Source organism: Diabrotica virgifera, chromosome 8 (genome assembly GCF_917563875.1).
Source record: "Diabrotica virgifera virgifera chromosome 8, PGI_DIABVI_V3a".
NCBI classification, from domain to species: Eukaryota; Metazoa; Arthropoda; class Insecta; order Coleoptera; family Chrysomelidae; genus Diabrotica; species Diabrotica virgifera.
In genome coordinates this window covers 14,615,085-14,636,918 of record NC_065450.1, presented here as the reverse complement: position 1 = coordinate 14,636,918, position 21,834 = coordinate 14,615,085, and the positions used below count along the sequence as shown (strand labels likewise).

The 21,834-nt window shown below is 31.9% G+C and overlaps 1 protein-coding gene across 1 annotated transcript in view; it reads right to left on the bottom strand.

The window, feature by feature from the left end:
* Nucleotides 1-18,384, bottom strand: part of LOC126890088 (uncharacterized) — a 33,923-nt gene extending 15,539 nt beyond the window's left edge. The window contains exon 1 of the mRNA XM_050658935.1: nucleotides 16,554-18,384. Coding sequence (XP_050514892.1) covers nucleotides 16,554-18,384 — 1,831 coding nt within the window. The remainder of the gene's footprint in view (nucleotides 1-16,553) is intronic.
* Nucleotides 18,385-21,834: the final 3,450 nt, after the last annotated feature.

The following is a 21,834-nucleotide window of genomic DNA, read 5'->3' as shown; positions in this document are numbered from 1 at the left end:
TTTATTTTAATAATTACAAATAACACCAACTAACACATCTAATTTATTTACAACTCAAATTTATGATTTAATTAACTAAACATAATAACTTCGATAACTAATATATACATTTCATTAAATCCGATTCGAATACAATTATATCACGCGTCGCGGCTCGTTCATTGACTGACTGGCCTGTGCTCGAATTCCTATTCTTAAATACTCTGACAGCGGTCGCCTCGAATCGCCGTGGAAGGTCTGGCCTTTACTCGTAACCCCGGGAAGCATCGAGAATAATTAGGCCGGGTTGTGGGGCGTCACAATAGAATAGGCTAATAGTCACGTTGTATTGATTATTAAAAAATATTGAATGTTTGAAATGTCATCTAAAAATCCCGAAATATCTAATAATAGGGATTTTAAACGCTTCTCATTTGCTTCGGGCCCTATGTTTCCGGGAAAAGCCCTATGTCTGAAAGATTAGAAAAATTATATAAACAGAAGAAAATGTTAGTTCAAATAGCAGTAATTGAGTTTTTGAAGTTGATCGTGTTCTCATTGAGTTAAAGTTGTAAACAACTATTATAATATTGTTGGTTTTTGAATAAATTGATTTTAAATAATTGTAACATTGATGACACCGGTGGGATAAAGACGATATTATTAAGTAATAGTTAATTATTAATACTAGATCTACTAAATTTGATACAGAAATGGATAGCGTTGATGGAAGGTCAACTTTGACCGGTTGTATCTCAGGAACCACTCATCTCAATTAATAGTATATCAAATACCTAGCGGGAAAGTACTCTATTTCAGCCGAGCGGCAAGGTAGTTTACCGAGGTGCGAAGCACCGAGGTTTTCTTAATCTGTTCCGTATCAGACGTACTTATTGGCAAATCCTTCATTATTAAATTATTTTTCCTTTCTGACAGATTTCTAAAGTTAGCTCTAATTTATCCACTTTATGCTTCATACTTGTTTAAAATTTTTATTTTCTTGAATTATTTGTCTAAGCTTTTTTTTGTACTTGCTATTCTTTTTTCTGAGTTTTTTCATTTCTCCTAGCAACTCACCTACCATGTTTTTTATATCCTCTAGTTCCTTATCTTTCTTTTTATTATCAGTTATTAACGTTTTCATCAGTTCCGTGAATTTATTCTTTCTATCTCCAGCATTCTTTTTCTCAGGAGTTCGAAACACTCTTCTGCTCTTACTATAGATTTCATCCGCTTATCTACATTTCCTTTTACTATCCTGTGATACATAATTATCAGTAGTAATTGCACAAGAGCTCTTAATTTCAGAGCTCGAGTGCAATTTGTTGCGATTATTTCATGAATAAAACTGTTCACACCAAAATTTTATTATAATTTATTTATGTAAGTACCATTAAACACACAGTTTTTATAAATATTTGACGATTGAAAGTCATCACTTTTATAATTTTTAAAACATTAATTGTCATTAATGTTACTGAATGTCCACAAGGAAAGAAAAGTTTTCCTGTAGTTGGCTGTATACCATCAATCACAAAAATTGGAATAAATCCTTTGTAAAAGGTATAAAATTTATTAAAATCCCTAAAGGGCTACATCAGAACAAAACGTTTTAATCATCATCAGTGTAAGACAGTCTGGATGCTAGCTGAGCCACCAAAGAAATATAGGGGTAATAACCCTTCAAATATAAAGCATCTCTAAAGCATACATTTTATATTTGAAGGGTTATTACCCCTATATTTCTTTGGTGGCTCAGCTAGCATCCAGACTGTCTTACACTGATGATGATTTTGTAATAAAATGGAAAACGTTTTGTTCTGATGTAGCCCTTTAGGGATTTTAATAAATTTTATACCTTTTACAAAGGATTTATTCCAATTTTTACTGAATGTATTTTTTCGTAGCAACGAAGGGTATCTGACGTAATATACTTAACGACGGGAGATTATCAAAAATTATCGATTTAATTCAGATTTCTGTAGATTTCATCTTAATTTTAATTCCTCTGAAACGAAATAAGGCGATAGACTACCCCAGCTAATTGAAATACCATTCGAAAATATTATTCCAATGATCCAAGATAGCTATCGTTCACCCCAGCCTAGCGCAGTCTCTCAGGGTGTGTGTTCGTCTTGCAATAATCTTAGATATGAGCTCTAAAAATTTAGAATGAAAGCAAACAAATAGCCCAGTCGGGATAGCATTTGATCTTGCATTTGGAGCTGCCCCAAATTTTATTTTTCTAATCTTTAGGGAGGGTTAATATTAGTATAAATTTAAAATCTCGACTGAATTCCACCGTTGCGTTAGCAATTCCACCGTATTTTAAACGGTGAAAGCGTTAAAAGCTGAATTCCACCGTATTTTAAACGAGAACCGTTTTTGCTCAATATCTCCGCCATTTTAAATTTTTTGACAAAGAGTGTGGAAACTGAAATTGTTGAAAATGCTATTTTCTATAATTTAATTTATTATAATTTTTTTCGTGCGGTCGATATTTTCCGAGTTATGAGGGGAAAATAGTGACAGTTGTAGCATAATTATTGAATTATTAAATTATCTCGTTTATTATTAGTTTTACAACAAATATGTACCTATACAAAAATGAAGAGAATGAAATTTTGTACAATTTTGATGCCATTCATTTTATTGATAAAATCAATATTTAAGGTAGTACGTATGTGGTAAATGTGCGAGCGTAAGAACTAATTGATTTTGTAGCAATGGTTTTTGCTCAATATCTCCGACAAAAAGTGTAAGAACTGAAATTGTTGCAATTACGATTTACTGCAATTTTTCGAGAGAACCAGTGGCGGGTCTACAAGGGGGGAAATGGGAAAATTCCCCCCAACAGGGTCCAAAATTAAAAAAAAAATGTTGAAACATCACGATATTTTAGCTGACATAAAACTTAAAATATCGACAGGCAAATTCAACCAATAAAACCCGCTAGTTAATAAAATTAAGTGAACTTAATGCATATAATGTCTTTTTATGTCTTTTATATACTTAGTTTGGTTGATGTTTCATTGGAAGTTTCAAAAATTGTATAAAATATAATTCTCTTTATTTTTGTTTATGTACAATTATGTCGTAAACTTAATAGTAAATGAGACAATTCAATAATTATGCTTCAAAAAATTGTTAAAAAGAAATTGTAGGAAATTATATTTTGAACAATTTTACGTAAAAATGGCGTAGATATTGAACAAAAACATTTGCTATAAAATCAATCCGGTCTTACGCTCGCGCTATTAACGCATACGTACTACCTTGAATATTAATTTTAGCAAAAAAATGAGACAAATCAAAATTATGTAGAATTTAATTCTCTTCATTTTTGTATAGGTACATATTTGTTGTAAAACTAACAATAAACGACATAATTCAATAATACAATAATTATGGTTCAACTGTCACTATTTTCCCCTCATAACTCGGAAAATATCGACCGCACGAAAAAAATTATAATAAATTAAATTATAGAAAATCTCATTTCCAAAAATTTTATTTTCCACATTTTTTGTCAAAAAATTGAAAATGGCGGAGATATTGAGCAAAAACGGTTCTCGTTTAAAATCAAGATAGCGGCTAACACAACGGTGGAGTTCAGTCGAGATTTTAAATTTGGACTAACATTGACCCTCCCTAAAGATTAGAAAAATAAAATTTGGGCAGCTCCTAATGCAAGGTTAGGCCTGTTATTCGTCTAACCCGACTGGACTAAAAACAATACTTTTAACTAATCATGTTTATTGTTCATAAAGATATAATAAAAATGTGACTTATTAAATTCATTAACACATATATTCAAATTCTTGCCAAAAATAACAATTCTGGATTATACTTATGGCTTGTGTTGTTGGTTCGATGGTAACTTCTTGATGTTGAATGGTACTGTTGTTGGTTCTGCAACTGGCTCTGTTGTTGTAGGTATTCAGGGCCACCAGGCCTGCAGGTGTTGGTCGTTGCAGTCTAGGTGGTGTGGTTTCAGTCTGGATAACATGTTCCTTGTTCTTGTATCGCCGGCGATTTGAGGATGATTGAAGCTCCCGGAGGGAGAAAAGTGGTTTTATTCCCAAAAAACTAAAAGAATAATGCGTATAAGTGACAATCAAGAAGTTAAAAAACCAAATTGTACTTTTGCCAAATAGTATTGAAAAACTAGTAGATGGCAAGGGTAAATTAAGTGGAATTAAGATTGATACTACTAGTTAAAATTTGATTACTAAACTTTCATATATGTAAATTAAAAAGATATATTTAAAACTAAAATATTAGAACACACGCTTTGACATTGAGGTTAGGTATAAGAAAAAATTACTATAAAAACTAGGTATGCATGTAGGAATATAATGAGGAATATAATGATTGCAATAATTAGAATTTTTAGTATTCTTACCCCAAGAGAAAGGTCGTCTATTGAATAAAAATGATTTATTTCCAAGCTCCCTTGACTTCTATGAATTTACCACCACCATTTTGAGAATTGATAAACGAAGTGTCACTATCATGACAGTAGGACGTAGGAGGTTGCAGGCATGTTCCGTATTAAAAGACACATATCTACAGAGTAAGAATATATGAAATACGTTCCGTATGATGATTTAGATTTTAGATGAAAAGAGAGATAGAAATAGAGAATAATAAAAGAGGACGCCAACGAGTTTTTAACGAAGAAGAAAGTTAAAACGAATAGAAGAAAATTATTAATGAAATATTAAAGAAAATAGAGTAAAATAATTATTTAAAAATAAAATAACAAGTATGTGACGTTTGTAACGTTACACACTCCTCTCACCCATCAGAAAAATTTTGAACACAAGGGAGAAATTTTTCTCAAACAAAAAAAAGAACACAAAGTTCTTACCAGAAATAAATATATGCAGTAGTAATCGTTCAGAACAAATAAAAAATAAATACTCATAATAAAGTAATCATTAAATCAATGTATATAGTTAATTTAAATTGTTAATCATAAAAATTTTCAAGTGTCAAAATAATTTTCAGATGTTATTCTAGGAAAAATAAAGATTACCCAATGAATTGTAGTATTCGTGAAACTAAACTAATTCATTTATTTTAAATAAATGACTTCAGAGAGTATCTCTGGAGAAAAAAAAATGAAGGTACTTTAAAAAAGTTTGAAATTACTTCAAAACTCTAAAGACTATAAAGTCTAAGTAATAATTAAAGATAAATAAATTGACTGACTAGTAATCAAAAGTCAAATAATGTAGGCTTAAAAAAATAAATTGAATTGCAAATATTCAGGTATCTATAAAAGGCATATAACAAATTTAATAAATATAAAATGGATATTACATCCTAAAAAAAATAAATAAATAGCTAGTGGAGCTACTAAGAAGTGAGTCTCGAAAGTAAGGTAATAAAATAATAATTATCAATATAATAAGGTAAGTAAAATCATAAGTAGATAAAGATAATATAAGTATAATATAATAAAAAAAAGAATGTGCGTGTACTTGGTACGCACGTAAGATACTTCTATTATATAATTTCAAAGAAATAAATATACTTAACAGGTTATTTGTATTTTATTTAAATATTAAACTAACTTTCTTACCTACCACTTTTAAAAATGTTTTATTAAAACAATAACAAAAATTAAAAAAAAAAGAATATGATTCGTCCGGGATTTGAACCCGGGACCTCTCGATCTCCCTCCCACTGAGCTATATTCCCTTTGCTTTGACAGGTTACAAGATTTCTCATACATACTGACAAATTTAATAGACCAAGTGAAGTATACAAAAATACTTTAAATATACTTACTATTATTATAAAATATCTTATTCCCGAGGAAGACCAATCCAAAGACACAAAAATTATAATAAATAATACATTTACCAAAAACACTAATATATCCTTTTAATGACTTATTTGAGCTAACAGCGCTGATACATACATATCTTGAAAGATTAGCAACGAACTACATACTGTCTGTGTGCGCATGAGCTCGGTATTATAAAACTTCACTCTTGATCGTAAAGAAGAATAACTTAAAAAATGCAGGTGCAACTATAGATAAACCATTAAAAAAATAAGTACTAACTGTACCGATCAGCCAAATAAGACAGAGTTCTACACCAAAGGGTTTAAAGAAACTGCATAAAACTAGTCCTAAATAACTAAAGAAGTAAGTCAATAAAAAAAGAGAGATAATGATACTTACACAATACAAATGTTACTTCCATCAAATGCATACCACGGATCTACACCAGAGAACAAAATATATGTATAAAAATGCACCTCTACTTTAATTATTTGACTGTATTATACTCGTATTCGTATTTCTATCCGAATGTTCCGAATCCGAATGTATTCTTCTTGTTCTTTAAGTGCCATATCCAAATGGAGTTTGGTAACTATTATAGTCACCCTAACTTTTACAGCAACTGCTCTAAAAAGTTGTTTTGAGTTGCAACCATACCATACCCTTAGGTTTTTCAATCAAGATCTTCGCATTCTTTCCATCCTCCTTCTGTCCTCTATTTTGGCTTAAATTATCAGCAGGGCCTATTTTACCACTAGGCCAGTGAGGCACCTACCCCGGGCTCGCATTTTAATGGGGCCCGGAAAGATCATCAAAAAATTTTTATTGCAATAAAACAAGATAAATTTTCAAATTTGTCAACTGTGGTCTTAGAACCACATGAGCCACACTTTGAAAATCTTTCTACGTATCATCCACAGTAGAATCAGAGATAAATGTGAAGAAGACCAGGATGAAACACAATTTGGCTTCAGAAATGGACTGGGAACCCGGGTCGCACTCTTTGCACGAAATGTATTATTGCAGAAATGCCGAGATCAAAGGAATGACGTATTTGCTGTATTTATTGACTATAAGAAGGCCTTTGATCGAGTACAATATCACAAATTAATTAAAATATTAAAGAATTAAGGAGTTGATAGTCAAGATGTACTAATCATAGAAAAATTATACTGGCGTTAAACAGCGACAGCTTGCATAAAAAGAAAATCAACAAAAATATGCAAAATACAAAAAGGTGTCAGACAGGGTTGAATACTGTCCACACTGTTATTCAATTTATATTCAGATAGAATATTTAAGGAAGCGCTCCGTATTTTGGAATGGGGTGTGAAAGTTAATGAAATTCTGATAAATACAATCAGATATGCAGATGATACAGTTATCTTAAGTGATGATATGAATAGATTACAACACCTTTTAAATGCCATTGACACAGTGGGAAGAGAGTTTGGCCTAAACATAAACTGTTCAAAAACAAAATACATGGCATTTAGCCGTTTGGCCCATCAAGATTCACAGTTATATGTTGATGGTCATATAATTCAAAGAGTACCCAGTTTTAAATATCTTGGTTGCCATATTACTGAACGACTAGATCCAGATAAAGAGATAAAATGTAGACTCGAAATAGCCCGCACGACATTTTAAAAAATGAGGTCATTCTTCTGTAATGATAACTTGCAACTTAAACTTCGAAAGTGCATGATTAAATGTTACATTTGGTCAGTCTTCTTGTATGGTGTCGAAGCATGGACATTAAAAATATCGATCATTTATCGTTTGGAGGCCTTTGAAATGTGGCTGCACAGACGTATACTGAAAATACCATGGACGGCTACTCTGACAAGTGTGGCAGTCCTTAAGAGAGCAAATGCTGCCCGCGAGCTGCTTGATAACATCAAATATAGAGATAAGGTGGCCTATTTTGGACACGTAGTAAGGGACGACCGGTATAATATTCTTCAACTTATTATGATGGGTAAAATCGAAGGACGCAGAGGAATTGGTAGAAAGAAAGCAGAACACCTATTTAGAATAGCTCGAGACAGAGACAGTTTCGCCATGTTAATCGCCAACGTCAAGAGGACTTGATAGGGCACGTTAAGAAGAAGAAGAAGGTCTTAGAACAATTAAAAAATTTGATATCAATATTATCTAATTAACTTAATTAATATTATTATTTTAATTATATTTAGGGGCCCGAAAATTATGTAGTGCCTCGGGCCTGATTTGAAGTAAAATAGGTTCTGATTATCAGCTGTACAAGGCCATATCTTTCTCCATGCATAATGTATCCGAGATGTTGCAGTTTTTCTGTCTTTCATTCCTTTCAACTGGTTTTTTTCTTCTTATTTTCACTGTTATTAAAAACTATTTAAAGAAGTGAAAACTATTTTAAGAATAACGGAAGATAATTTTTAAACTTCCATGTGAAATATCTGTAATGCAGTGTTGACCAGGGCGCATCTGTAAAAATATTAGTATTTAACTACATTTGGATGTTGAGAGGTGACTCATATTTTTTTGCAGAAATTGCTTTAAAATAACTCATATAATTATATTTGAGTTATCCTCCCACTCAAAAAGGTCCGGAACATTGTTTAAGTAATCAAAATGTCAAAAAATGAAGGAATAATTCGATTTCTTTCTTCGTTTTTTGATTATAACTTTAAAAGAATTCATTTTCGAGAAAAGTTGACTAACATAAAAGTTGCATAATTATATTTCCTATAATATAGGATTACCTAAAAATTTTAAAATTTGTTACCCTTGTTTCCAAATAGCAATAATTGCGAAAAGAACAATAAAACAAGTATTCGCATTTTACGTTTTTCAACCATTTATGCTAAACTTGAAACCTTTATATTTCATCCAGAAAAACTATTAGATATAATAAAACAATACTGTAAATTTCATTGAGATCGGTATAATAGATTTTGCAAAATAAATTTTTGCAATCCAGCTTTTGCAAAAAAAATTCATTTTTTCAAAATGTTGCATGACTGAAAATAAAGAAGACAGCAAGTTGTTTTTTGCATATAGAAAAATACTGTACCTTTCATTTACAATTTGCAAAATTAAAATCGGTTAACTACCATGGCGTCAGGAATTTTTTTAAATAAACATTAATTTTTGGTGCAACGCGCAAGACAGCGGATACGTTTGCTCTGATTGGGCATTCCAATGACCTTTGATAATGATTGATAAATTTTAATTTTTAGTACATTTCGATATAAATAAATAAATTTGTTTATTGCAAAATAAAAACACATACTCAGTCCTTTGAAATAACACTTTTTTAGCAGAAACTTTCTTGGTTCATATATTTTAACTTGGAGAATAAAAGTTTGTTATTTTTAAACATATGCAATTGTTTAAACAAAATATATCACAAACAATAGTCAAATTAGTTTGATTTTTGTGGAATTAAAATATTAAAATACAACAAAATATAGAGTAAGAAAATAATATATTAGATAAAGATTGGAAGAAATTTTGGTGGAAATCAAGTTGTGTGAATCGAACACCGCACGCTGTCCTGCGCGTAGCACCAAAAATTAAGGTTTATTTAAAAAAATTCCTGACGCTGTGTTAGTTAACCGATTTTAATTTTACTAATTGAAAATGAAAGGTACGGTATTCTTCTATAGGCAAAAAAAAATCAACTTGCTATCTGCTTTATTTTTAATCATGCAACATTTTGAAAAAATGATTTTTTCTTGCTAAAGCTGGATTTCAAAATTTATTTTGCAAAATCTATGCAACCGATTTTAATGAAATTTACTATATTCTTTTATTATATTATATAGTCTTTCTGGGTGAAACACGAAGGTCCTACGTGTAGCAGAAATGGTTTAAAATCGTAAAATGCGAATACTTGTTTTTTATAGTTTTTTCGCAAATAATGCTATTTTGCAACAAGGATGACAATTTTTAAAATTTGTAACCATTCCTATTTTGTAGGAAATTTAATTGCTTAACTTTTATGTTAGTGCAACTTTTCTCGGAAGTGAATAATTTTAAAGTTATAATCAAAAAAGCGAAGAAAAAAATCGAATTTTCCTTCATTTTTTAACATTTTGATTATTTTAACAATGTTCCAGACCTTTTTGTGTGGGAGGATAACTCAATTATTATTATATGAGTTAATTCAAAGCAATGTCTGCAAAAAAATATGAGTCACCTCTCAACGTCCATCTCAAAACAGATGCGCCCTGGACGAGTGAACACTGCAATATTTGACATGGAATTGAGTTCAGTTAGTGACTGTTGGCGTCTATCTGTTTAATTTAAACGCCAAAGATATGTCTGTAAATAACGTAGAACTTAATAACTAGAAAATATAAGTAATAACTCATAAAGGACAACAGTAATATTTCACTTTAATTAATTTTGTACAGTGAAAGCAGTGATCGCAAACACCTATGATGTGTATGATGAGTTTCATATGCCCTTTTATCATTAATCATTTCTGACTGCTTGTTAAACTCGGTACAGTTTCCCCAAAATAAATTATTATGTTGCTGTTTTTAAGCCGCGGGAAAGTTTGGCGTTGTTTTCATTCACTTACTCGGCATCCTTCGCTCCGTTACTAAATATAATGAAATTTTTAAAAGTTGTAGCCTTCAAACATGCTGATTGCCTCAAATATAAAAGTTTGTCGATAAATTGATGTTTATTAGGCATTCCGTTCTATCAATTTTTAAGCGAAATTTAGGCAATACAGAAGCAATTTATATCTCCCGACAATTTAACAAAAAATATGTTTTACTGAAAATGTTTAAGAAGATTAAAGATTGAACATTGAAGCAGATTAATCAATATAAAAAGGCCGTGATTTAATATAGTACATTGAATCACAGTTTTTACTCCAAATTTTAAAGATTCGCTTGGATTGACATGAACTTTGGCATACACATAGATAACATGTCAAAGAAGAAAAGTGATATTGTGCCGATGTGCACTTTTGCCATAGGGGTGAGTTTCACCCCTTCTCGTGGGTGAAAAAATATACGTTTAAAATAAGTCCGGAAGTAAATAAAATGACTAATAATTCTAAGCAACTTTTGTTCTATAGCATTTTTTCAAGTTAGTACTTTTCGAGTTATTTGCGCGTAAATATGTAAACACGTTTTTAGGCGTTTTTTTTTTTTCAAATAACTCAAGAAGTAAGTATTTTATCGAAACAAATATTTTTAGCAAAAATATAGCTTCTAAAAAAGTGAAAAAAACAGTGTATGTCTGAACTCTTTGGCCCAGTAGAAGCAAAGCTGTAGCTAATGAGAAATAGGTTCATATCCGTCAAATTTCAAAACAACTATTTCAACGTAAAATAACCAAAAAATGATGCACTTTTTGTGGAAAATTCATTACAACTTTTTTAAATTGTTCGCAAAACTATTTATTTTTGTTTTTCTTTTTTAAGTTTCTAGCATCAAAAGTAAGCAAGTCATGCTCAAAATAGAGTTGGTCCCTTTTTTTGGTCAAAAAACTCTGGAAATTATACCCTAATTAGCATCTTAAATCAAATTAATCGTTACCGCTTCACAAGAAAGTTGCTTTAGTTATGTATTATTTATATGATCTGTAAGTTTCATCGGTTCAAAAAGTTTTTCTTTTAATTTGGTTGAAAGTAAATTTTTTTTAATTTTTAATTTTGAAATAAATGCCTTTTTTTCAAAATTACTTAAAATGTATTAGTGATGCCAAAAATCAGAAACAGTAAAAAATGTAGGTTTTGCTTTTATGAATATTTTCAATTTTTTGTTTTTCTGTAATGTAAAAATTGGTTAAGATGTGGCTGTCTGAAATTATGCATACACTCGTCATTATTGATAGTTCAGTACCTTTCAACTACAGCCCCTTCAAAATTAAATACCTTGAACCGATGAAACTTACAGATCATATATAAACAATACATAATGCATGATTAAAGTAACTTGTGAAGTGGTTACGATTAATTTCATTTGGGATGCTAATTAGGGTGTGTATCACGATTTTTTTCCAAAAAAAGGGACCAACTTTATTTTAAGCGTAATTTCTTTACTTGTAATTCTAGAAACTTTTTTAAAAAACAAAAATAAAACTTTTTTAAACACTTCAAAAAAGTTGTAATAAGTTTTCGCCAAGAAGTGCTTCATTATTTGGTTATGTCACGTTGAAATATTCGATTTGGAATTTGACGAACATGAATCTATTTTTATTAGTTACAGCTCTTCTTTACTGGGTCTAGATATCTCATACATACACTATTTTTATGGGCAATATTTTTGCTAAGAATGTTTTTTTCGCTAAAATAGGTACTTACTTTTTGAGTTATTTACAAGAAACCGTTAAACACCGTATTTTTTTTGTTGAAACATATTTAAAAATAACATATTTACTCGCAAATAACTCAAAAAGTATTAACTTAGTGAAAAAATTCTGTAAAACAAAAGTTGCTTAGAATTAGTAAGTTTATCTGTTTCCGGACTTATTTTGAACGTATATTTTTTCACCCCGACTGTTAGTAGTTATCACTTAAACTCTGCCATGTAAGGTCCTACCTTTAACTATTCCAACTAATATCGTTGATGCCATGTGATGCCAGGGGTTAATCCGGAAATATTTTTGACATCCTTTAAAAATCTTGTAAATAATATAATGTACCCTTAACAATTTTAAACAACTCAAGGGTTTTTACCCGTATATTTTGGTGACTTAAAACATGCAAACCTGTGATAACACTGATGATGGAATATTGATTCCGAAAACGTTTTGTTGTAATGTAACCCTTTTTAGGGATTTTAATATATACCTTTTACAAGGTAAGGTTCCTATTATTTTTTTATATAATCATTAGTGCAAAAGAGAAAAAAATTACAAATTGTCTTGTGTCTAAATTGAAGTGGTTAGTATTTACTTATAAAATAATAACAATGACACTCACAATTTTTCTTAATAAGAAGATGAAGACATGTTACCTCGCAGCATTCAACATTCTTGTATTACTTTTTCACAATTCCGTACACTTTTTTCCCAAAAAGTAGGTAGATGTGGATGTGGTGAAGAATTTTCAGAATTTCACGTAAATTTTAATACAACAGATCTAAAACAAATTACAATAATTTGAATGTAAGGAGTAAAAATGTTCGTTCATCGAAGCGTTGGTTTTGTGTGTATTCTCGTCGTTATGTACTTTTTTGTCACCCAGTAACCCTGGCAAATGAACTTGGGTCACTTCGTTCGGCAATCTTCGGTAATACGCACTTGTACAATAATTGGCAGAGTCTAATAAATTTCAAAGTCAATGTACTTAACATATACTCCCCCACCTTGAAACCCCAAAGACCGGGTTTCAATAAAAAGTCTTAAAGAAAAAGTCAAAGATCATATTAATTATAGTTTTCAAACAAAAGTTATTGATCTTGGTTAGGCAGAACACATAATTTCACAACCGGTCGTTTAATCTCACCAGAGTTTGTCTTTATCACAACCGACCGCACAATATTGTCACTTCCGGTCTAAGTTTTTAAAATTCTGCCTAACTGCCACTTCAAGGGAGGAAGTCCATCATCCTTTACTAGAACCATGCGTCCAGGCTGGATCAGCTGTTGGCAATTCTCCTTCCACTTGACCCGCTGCTGAAGATGGGATACATATTCTTTGGACCATCTTGTCCAAAAGTGCTGTAATATCTGTTGCACCCTTTGGAATCTTGAAAGACGATTTTCATTAATGTCCATTAAGTTTTGTTGTGGTATACTCGTCAATGGAGATCCAATTAATAAGTGTGCAGGAGTAAGAGGGTTAGGGTCATTTGGGTCATTAGAAAGAGGATAGAGTGGTCTAGAATTGAGACAAGCCTCTATTTGATATAAAACCGTGGTAAATTCTTCAAATGTTAAAATTGCATTACCTACTACACGTTTCATGTGGTGCTTAACTGATTTAATGTTTGACTCCCATAATCCACCGAAGTGGGGAGCACGTGGAGTAATGAAATGCCATTGAATACCGTCGATTGAGAGGTCTGTAATAATGTGATCAGCATTTGTGTTAAAAAATTGTCTGAGTTCATTATTTGCTCCCACGAAAGTGCTGCCGTTATCTGAAAATATTTCGGAGCATTTACCGCGTCGGGCCGTGAATCGGCGTAATGCCGCTAAGAAGCATTCTGTCGTGAGATCACTGACAACTTCTAAATGTATAGCCTTACTGGCGAAGCAAATGAAGAGAGCAATATAAGCTTTAGAAGTTTTGTAATTACGACCCTTTCTATCTCGTAATAAAACGGGACCAGCATAATCGACACCAGAAACCGTGAAGGGACGTGAAGGGGTAACTCGTGACTCCGGAAGATTGCCCTTAAGATACTGTTCGGGTTTATTGTTAAATCTAAAACATCGGACACAATCACGAACAATTTTTCGAACCAAATTGCGCCCTGATATTGGCCAGTAATTTTCTCTTAAGGAAGCAAGAAGTGCTTGAGGACCAATATGTAAAAGTTTCAAATGCTCATGGCGAGCAATGAGTATCGTGAGGTGATCTTTCTGAGGTAGGACTATGGGGTGTTTCTTGTTAAAATCAAATGACGAATGATGTAAACGACCGCCAACGCGTATTAATTTTGTTGTTGTATCAAAGAATGGAGTTAGGCCAAGAAGTTTACTTCTTTTGTCAATTTGGTTGGAATTGGAAAGTGCATCATAATCATATGGAAATGACTGACGTTGTACGAACCTAATTAAGGTTAAAAGGGAATTATTGAGTTCTATTGTGGTCAAGGGACCTGTTATTCGTAAATGTTTATGAATCGACAGATTGTCTTTAAATCTTAAGACATAAGCAAAGACGCGTGTTAATTTATTTAATGAAGAATATTTGTAGTAAAAGGTAAATTCGTTGTTGATGTGATGAAACACAAGAGTTTTGTTACGCAGTTCAGGTAATTCAGAAGTTATACAAACTTCTTGATGTTTTGTATATTGAGGCCATTCTTCTTGAGGCAAAGTGAGCCAAGAAGGGCCATGAAACCATATGTGGGAATTACTGAGCGAAGAAGGACTTATACCTCGTGACAGTAGATCTGCTGGATTATCATAAGTATTAATATATTTCCAAAATTCAGGGTTGGTCAGTTTATGTATTTGTGAGACTCGATTTGTTATAAAAGTCTTAAGTAAATGGGGAGAGGTGTTTATCCATGAAATAACAATTTTAGAGTCAGTCCAATACGTAATGTTTTTAAAGGAGACATTTACAGATGAAGTGACCTTTTCGACAAGTTCAGAAAGTAGTGATGCCCCACAAAGTTCGAGTCTTGGAATGGTTACAAGTTTCATAGGAGAAACTCGAGTTTTAGCACAATAAAGATTTGAAGTGTAATTTCCAAATGTATCTGTGCAGCATATGTAAATACATGCACCGTAAGCCGCCTCCGAGGCGTCAGAAAACCCATGAAGTTGAACAGAAACTGGGTTAGAAGAAAGTACATGTCTAGGTATTTTTAAAGTGTTTAATTTTGTAAGTTCGAAGTAGTATTTCGACCAAAGTGTGTAAATACTTTCAGGAACAGATTCATCCCAACTTATCTTGAGTTTCCAGAGCTCTTTAAGAATAATTTTCGATGTAACTGTTACGGGTGAAAGTAACCCCAAAGGATCAAATATTTGTGCTGTACAGGATAAAATCTGTCTATTGCTAATCTTTAAGTTAATTGTGGAGATATTTATAGAATATTGTAGGGAATCACAAGACGGATTCCAAAGTAATCCTAGTGTTTTGTTATGTTCGTCAGAACCAAAATGCAAAAAATCAGGATCAGAATGATTTTGTAGAGACGAATCATTGGTAGTCCATTTTCTCAGAGGAAAACCGTAGGAAGATAATAAATATGAAATAGTTTCCTTGATTTCTCGGAGTTCTTCCGATGTGTCACAACCAGTTAATAGATCATCTACATAAAAATCGTGCAAAATTATAGAGGAAATTTTTGGGTATTCGGAAATATGTCGATGAGCAATTTCATGAAGAGACCTAATGACAAGAAACGCTGCTGATGCAGTACCGTAGGTAACAGTATTCAGTGTATAAGCAGAAATTTCATCATTTTTATTAAATCTCCAAAGGATCTTTTGAAGGTAACGTTGTTCAGGAGTAAGGAAAACCTGACGATACATTTTAGTTATATCTGCACCCATTACGAATTTATGTTGACGAAATCTAAGTAAAATGTAAAATAAATTATCTTGTAAATGAGGGCCGACATACATGATGTCATTTAATGAGTAGCCTGTGGTAGTTTTCGCACTACCATCAAATACAACTCTTAACTTTGTAGTGGTTGAAGTTTCCTTTAAAACGCAGTGATGAGGTAAGAAGAATCCAGAATTATCATTAGTGTCATTTATTAGGGACATGTGACCAAGTTTAATGTACTCACGTATGAAGTCATGATATTCTAATTTCAATTGAATGTTATTTTCAAGTTTTCTCTCTAAGTTTAAAAAACGTTTTTTGGCAGTAGTTAGAGAATCCCCTAAAACTGATGGAGATTCCTTTAGTGGAAGAGTAGTGATAAAACGACCATCACAATGGCGAGAAATATGCTGCTTAAAATGATTTTCACAATAGATGTCTTCTTCGGAAACAAACTTAGTTTTAGGACACTCCTCTAGTTCCCAAAACTTTGTGAGCTGTGAATCTAATTCACTGGTAGAAGAAAAGTAACAATTATGTTGGGGGTGGTGTTGAATATTTGTTGGAATTGGGCCAGAAATTATCCAACCAAGAGTGGTTTTTTGAATGATCGGTAACCCAGGACCAAGTTTGATTTGTCCCACGCTTAAAATATCCCAAAATGTGTCAGCTCCAATAAGAAGGTCTACTGGACCAGGTTTTTCAAAATTCTGGTCAGCTAGAAGTAATTTTGTTGGAACATTGAGCTGGGAACGATTGATGTGTATGTAAGGTAAATTACTTGTTATGTTGGGCAAAATTAGACAAGATATTTTTTTCGAGAAATTGTTAATATCTGATTTAAATGTTAGTGATGTCCGGAAGTTAATATTGTGAGTTAATTGATTAATTCCCGAGATCGAAGTGTTGATTTTTTCCTTTGAAAGTTGTAAAATATCACAAAATTTCTCAGATATAAAGTTGGATTGACTTCCGTTGTCCAAGAGTACTCTGCATTTATGTGAGTTGCCGAACTTGTCAAAAACGTTAACAACAGCAGTTGAGAGTAGAATATACGGTTTAATAGCAGTGTGAACACTTGAGCTTATATGATGTGTTGAAGAGAAGTTAGAGGTAGAAGTAGATTCATTTGACTGCAGCCCAGTGTTTGGAACATTGGAAGGTAATGAAGATTGAGAAGAATTGTTTTCTGTGGAAACTGAATTTGAGGATTGTGAATTCTCGAAGTGTAACAGAGTGTGATGGATCTTTCCACATTTTCTACAACCAGTAGAACGACAATCCTTAGTACGATGGCATGTGCCAAGACAATTAAGGCATAAACGTAGACGTTTTGCATTGTTTAACCTATTAGTAGGATTTAGTTTTAAGAAGTCAGGACAATAATATATTTTATGTTCCTTGTTACAAAAGTTGCATTTAAACCTATTCTCTGTGTTAGAAACAAAGGCTCTTGTTTCAGACTTATTACCTTTGTATCGTGGTGAATTTTGATCCTGTTTATTATCATTGTAGTTATCTAATGACTCTAAGATACGACATCGTTCTTTTAAAAATTTCAGTAAATCATCTAAAACTGGTAGGTTGTCTTTACAATTTTGTGACTCCCAAGAGCGTCTTGTTGAGTTATCAAATTTAGTTGTTAACAAATAAATAATCAAATCATCCCAGTGTTTAGTGGGGCGTTTTAAAACTTCTAAAGCACGTAAATGTTTTTGTGTATTGTCTAGAAGTTGTCTGAGACCTTCATTTGATTCTTTTGTGACTAGTGGTAGGTTAAAGAGAGCTTTAATGTGATTGTTTACAAGTAACTGTTTATTTTCAAATCTTTCGATCAATAAACTCCAAGCAATGTCGTAGTTTGCATCGCAGACTTGCAAAGATTTAATAGTGTCGGCAGCTATGCCACGTAATGACAGACGTAAGTAATGAAACTTTTGTACATTGGAAAGTGAAGTATCATCATTAATAATAGAATTAAAACTGTCGCGAAAGAAGAGGAATTGATCAAACGATCCATCAAATGTAGCTAGATTCAATGGAGGTAACTTAATGTTGCTTGTATTTGTAGGCCCAGCTGCTGTTGAACCATTGACAATACGTGAATCAGACGTTTCAGTAGGTCGTCTAGATAAAATAAGGTTTTTGATGTCAGATATTATTTTAAAATATCTGTCCTCAAAAGTCTGCCTTTCAATGGCATGTATTGTGTCATAATTTTCCTCGCAGTCAGGATCATCAGTTTCAATAAGCAGCTGAACCTCATTAAAAACATCTAAAAGCTCTTCGGCTTTGGATAATCGCATTTCTAAATCTACGAGGTCGATAATTTCATTATTTTCTATACTTCGAAAATATGTTGTTAAACGTGTAAGAGCACCTTTAGTGGCCATTCTCTTTGTTTTGTTTTGGTCTGACATTTTTGACAATTTGACCAAAATTTATGAGGATGCAAAATAATTAAATATTATGTATGTATGTGGCGTATATTATTATACAGATATAAACAATCAAAATGTGTTTGATGTTTAAAGAAATAAATATTTGATCTTCGATGAATGTAATTAAATAAAAAGAAATGATTTATTCAAGTGCAGAAAACGGAAATAAATGTTTTGTAATTCAATTATTATGTACGTAAGAATTATTATTAACGTTTAGTTACGATCTGTCAGAATAAAATAAAAAATCAGCTAGCACATTCACAATGAATACGAGAGTAGGTAAAACGTCAAATATGTCACTATTCGAAATAAATATATTAATTTAGATTGAAACTCATGTACTTAAAATATTTATCAAATAGAGACTGAAAAAATGTGAAATTATAAAAAGGATTCAGTATTCAGTGTTGTAAATAATGTAGCTTCCTGGGGTTGATACAGCGGGTCAAGTACGACGTCGGTTCGTAGAATGTAAAGCTGCTATTTTCTTTTGTAGTTCTGCTGGCACTGTAGATTCGTTGTTCGAAGGACCAATAGTTGTGGATGTGGTGAAGAATTTTCAGAATTTCACGTAAATTTTAATACAACAGATCTAAAACAAATTACAATAATTTGAATGTAAGGAGTAAAAATGTTCGTTCATCGAAGCGTTGGTTTTGTGTGTATTCTCGTCGTTATGTACTTTTTTGTCACCCAGTAACCCTGGCAAATGAACTTGGGTCACTTCGTTCGGCAATCTTCGGTAATACGCACTTGTACAATAATTGGCAGAGTCTAATAAATTTCAAAGTCAATGTACTTAACAGTAGGAGTAGCAGTATTTAATGCTTCTTGAATGTTTTCAAAACCTATTCGTCACTGTAATGGTAGGGGAGCCCAAGCGGGGATTTTTGCAGTTACTCGAGCGCGCCAGATTATCATATGGGGAGAAATCTGGTATCCTGCAGATGTACCTCTACCATATATTGGCTCTTAACACAGGGGAGTTCGTTAAGGGGGGCCCGAAAAAAATAATCTATTCTTAAAAAAACTAGAAATTGTCAGATTAAGATAAGGTAAGTTAAGTACATGCAAAAGAGTGTATATTTCAAAAATCTTACGATTTGAGCCGGGCGTAAGGAAATGGGTGAGTCCCAAAGTTTCACAAGAAAAAAGCGAATATTTTGCGAAATGAATGACAGATCGAAAAACTAAAAAATACGTGCTCAATATTTTTTAAAAATCTATCGAATGATACCAAACACGACTTCCCACGGAGAGGGGTGGGGGTAAATTTAATATTTTAAATACGAATTCTGCGATATTTCGCTAAATGAACATCAGATCGAAAAACTGTAAAATACACTTATTCAATATTTATAAAAAATCTATCGAATGACAGCAAACACGAACCCCCACGGAGGGGGGTAGGGGGTTACTTTAAAATCTTAAATAGGAGCCCCCATTTTTTATGGCAGATCTGGATTCCTTACGCAAAAATAAGTAACTTTTATTCGAAACATTTTTTCGAATTATGGATAGATGGCGTTATAATCGGAAAAAAGGTTGTTGGAAATGGAAAATTAAATAAAAAAATGGCAAGCGCCCACTAAAATGGAAAACTTTACTTAACTTTTTTTGGTTTACGACCTACTCATCACAACCCAATAGGTCCCCATAACGCTCGAGTGACTGCACATTTAGCATACTTTGCTCCCTTACCATAACCAAAACGTCCAATAAAGTATAGTTATCGTAGTAAGTTTTGCATATTTCCCAAATATGTTAACTGTAGATAATTGAATTCACAATGGTAATGGGGTAGTCTTAAGACAGAATGTCCAAAATTATGTATAATTTCGTCTATTTTATAAATATTTTTGGTTTTTTATTCCTATTGGCTAACTAGTAATTCTAGCTTTAAAGAAGCCTGAGTAAATAAAATATTTTTATTCGTTAACCATTCTTTTATTTTATGTACTGTCCAAGAATTTGTTGGTCGCTTATTTAAAATTACAGATTGGTATGGAGCATTATCCAACACTGTAAAAGACGGTTCACGGAAACTTGGAAGCATTTTCTCTTTCAACTGTGTTAGAAACATCTCCCTATTTATGTAATCAGTGATAATTATCAGCCTTTTATTTTGATAAAAATGAAAGACCCGCTTCATCAATAAAACCATTTGTCTCTTTCCCTCAGTATCGGTGTGTTTTATAGATTTTATACGCTCGTCCTGACGTTTTGTCTAAGTAAACAAATGAAGCATGCTCTTGTTTAAAAATTATTATACTTTCTTTAAAAAGCAATCCTATGGAGAACGACACAAGCTGTTTCACACAAGGCTGTAATTATTGTAGAAGTTTTATTTCAAGGCATTTCTCATTCAGCGAATTTTCAATTGCTTCCCTTATTTTCGTTTTTATTGTGTATCTTCCCTCTTATCATTATCAGTCTTTTTTATATCACTTTTTATTGAGTTTACTGTTACTTATTTGTATATGATAATAATATAGTGTCATTTAAGTTCTTGCAGTGGTAGTAGTATGTTCATATTCAAATAATTATTTTTTTTATTCAGCTCTGATCCTAATAAATTAGTTTTATATACAGGGTTGCGAAAAAGTCTGGCAACAAGGCTTTATCTTTGAAAGTAATAAACTTAAAATTATGAAATTTTGGGATACTAAATGGCATTATATTCTGCATGAGTTACAAGATAACTCAAGTTTGTATGACGTCATCGTTTCTAGTATCGCCGTCATCTTACACTTTTTTAAATAGCGACGTAGGTTGAGTTATATGTCAAAGAAGAGCTTATTTCATCCAATTTTCAAAAATGATAGTAGCTTGACGCAATAATAAACAAGAATGTGTGTGTACTTTGTACGCACGTAAGAAGTTATACTTCAACTACATATTATCTGATTTTTAAGACAATACCAAAAATTTTAAAAAATAAAAGAATAAAACGCACACAAACACATTGAAAATGCCACAAAGAAAAAATGATTTCTGAACGATAATAATTGTTGGCAAAAATTTTAAATACGCATTTTCTGAAAAAAAAATTATATAACAAATATACTTACAATCATAACATGCATAAAAAAATAAAACTTGCATCGGGAATTGAACCCGTGAATTTCGTGGCGCTTTGATTCGTAATCGAAGCGTAGACTCACTCGTCCAATCCCACATTATTTATCATGTGGAAAAATACGGTAACTGAACGTTTTACTGTTTGACAGTTGTTTTGAAAATTAAATTATGTAGTTTAAATTTTGTGGAAGAAAATATAAAAATATAACAAAACAGTAAGAAAACAATATATTAGATGAAGCTTGGTAGAACTTTTGTTGGTAATCAAATTAAGTATGTAAATCAAAGCATTACATACCTACTAGATAAATAAATCTACGCCAAAAAATCATAATTTAAAAATAA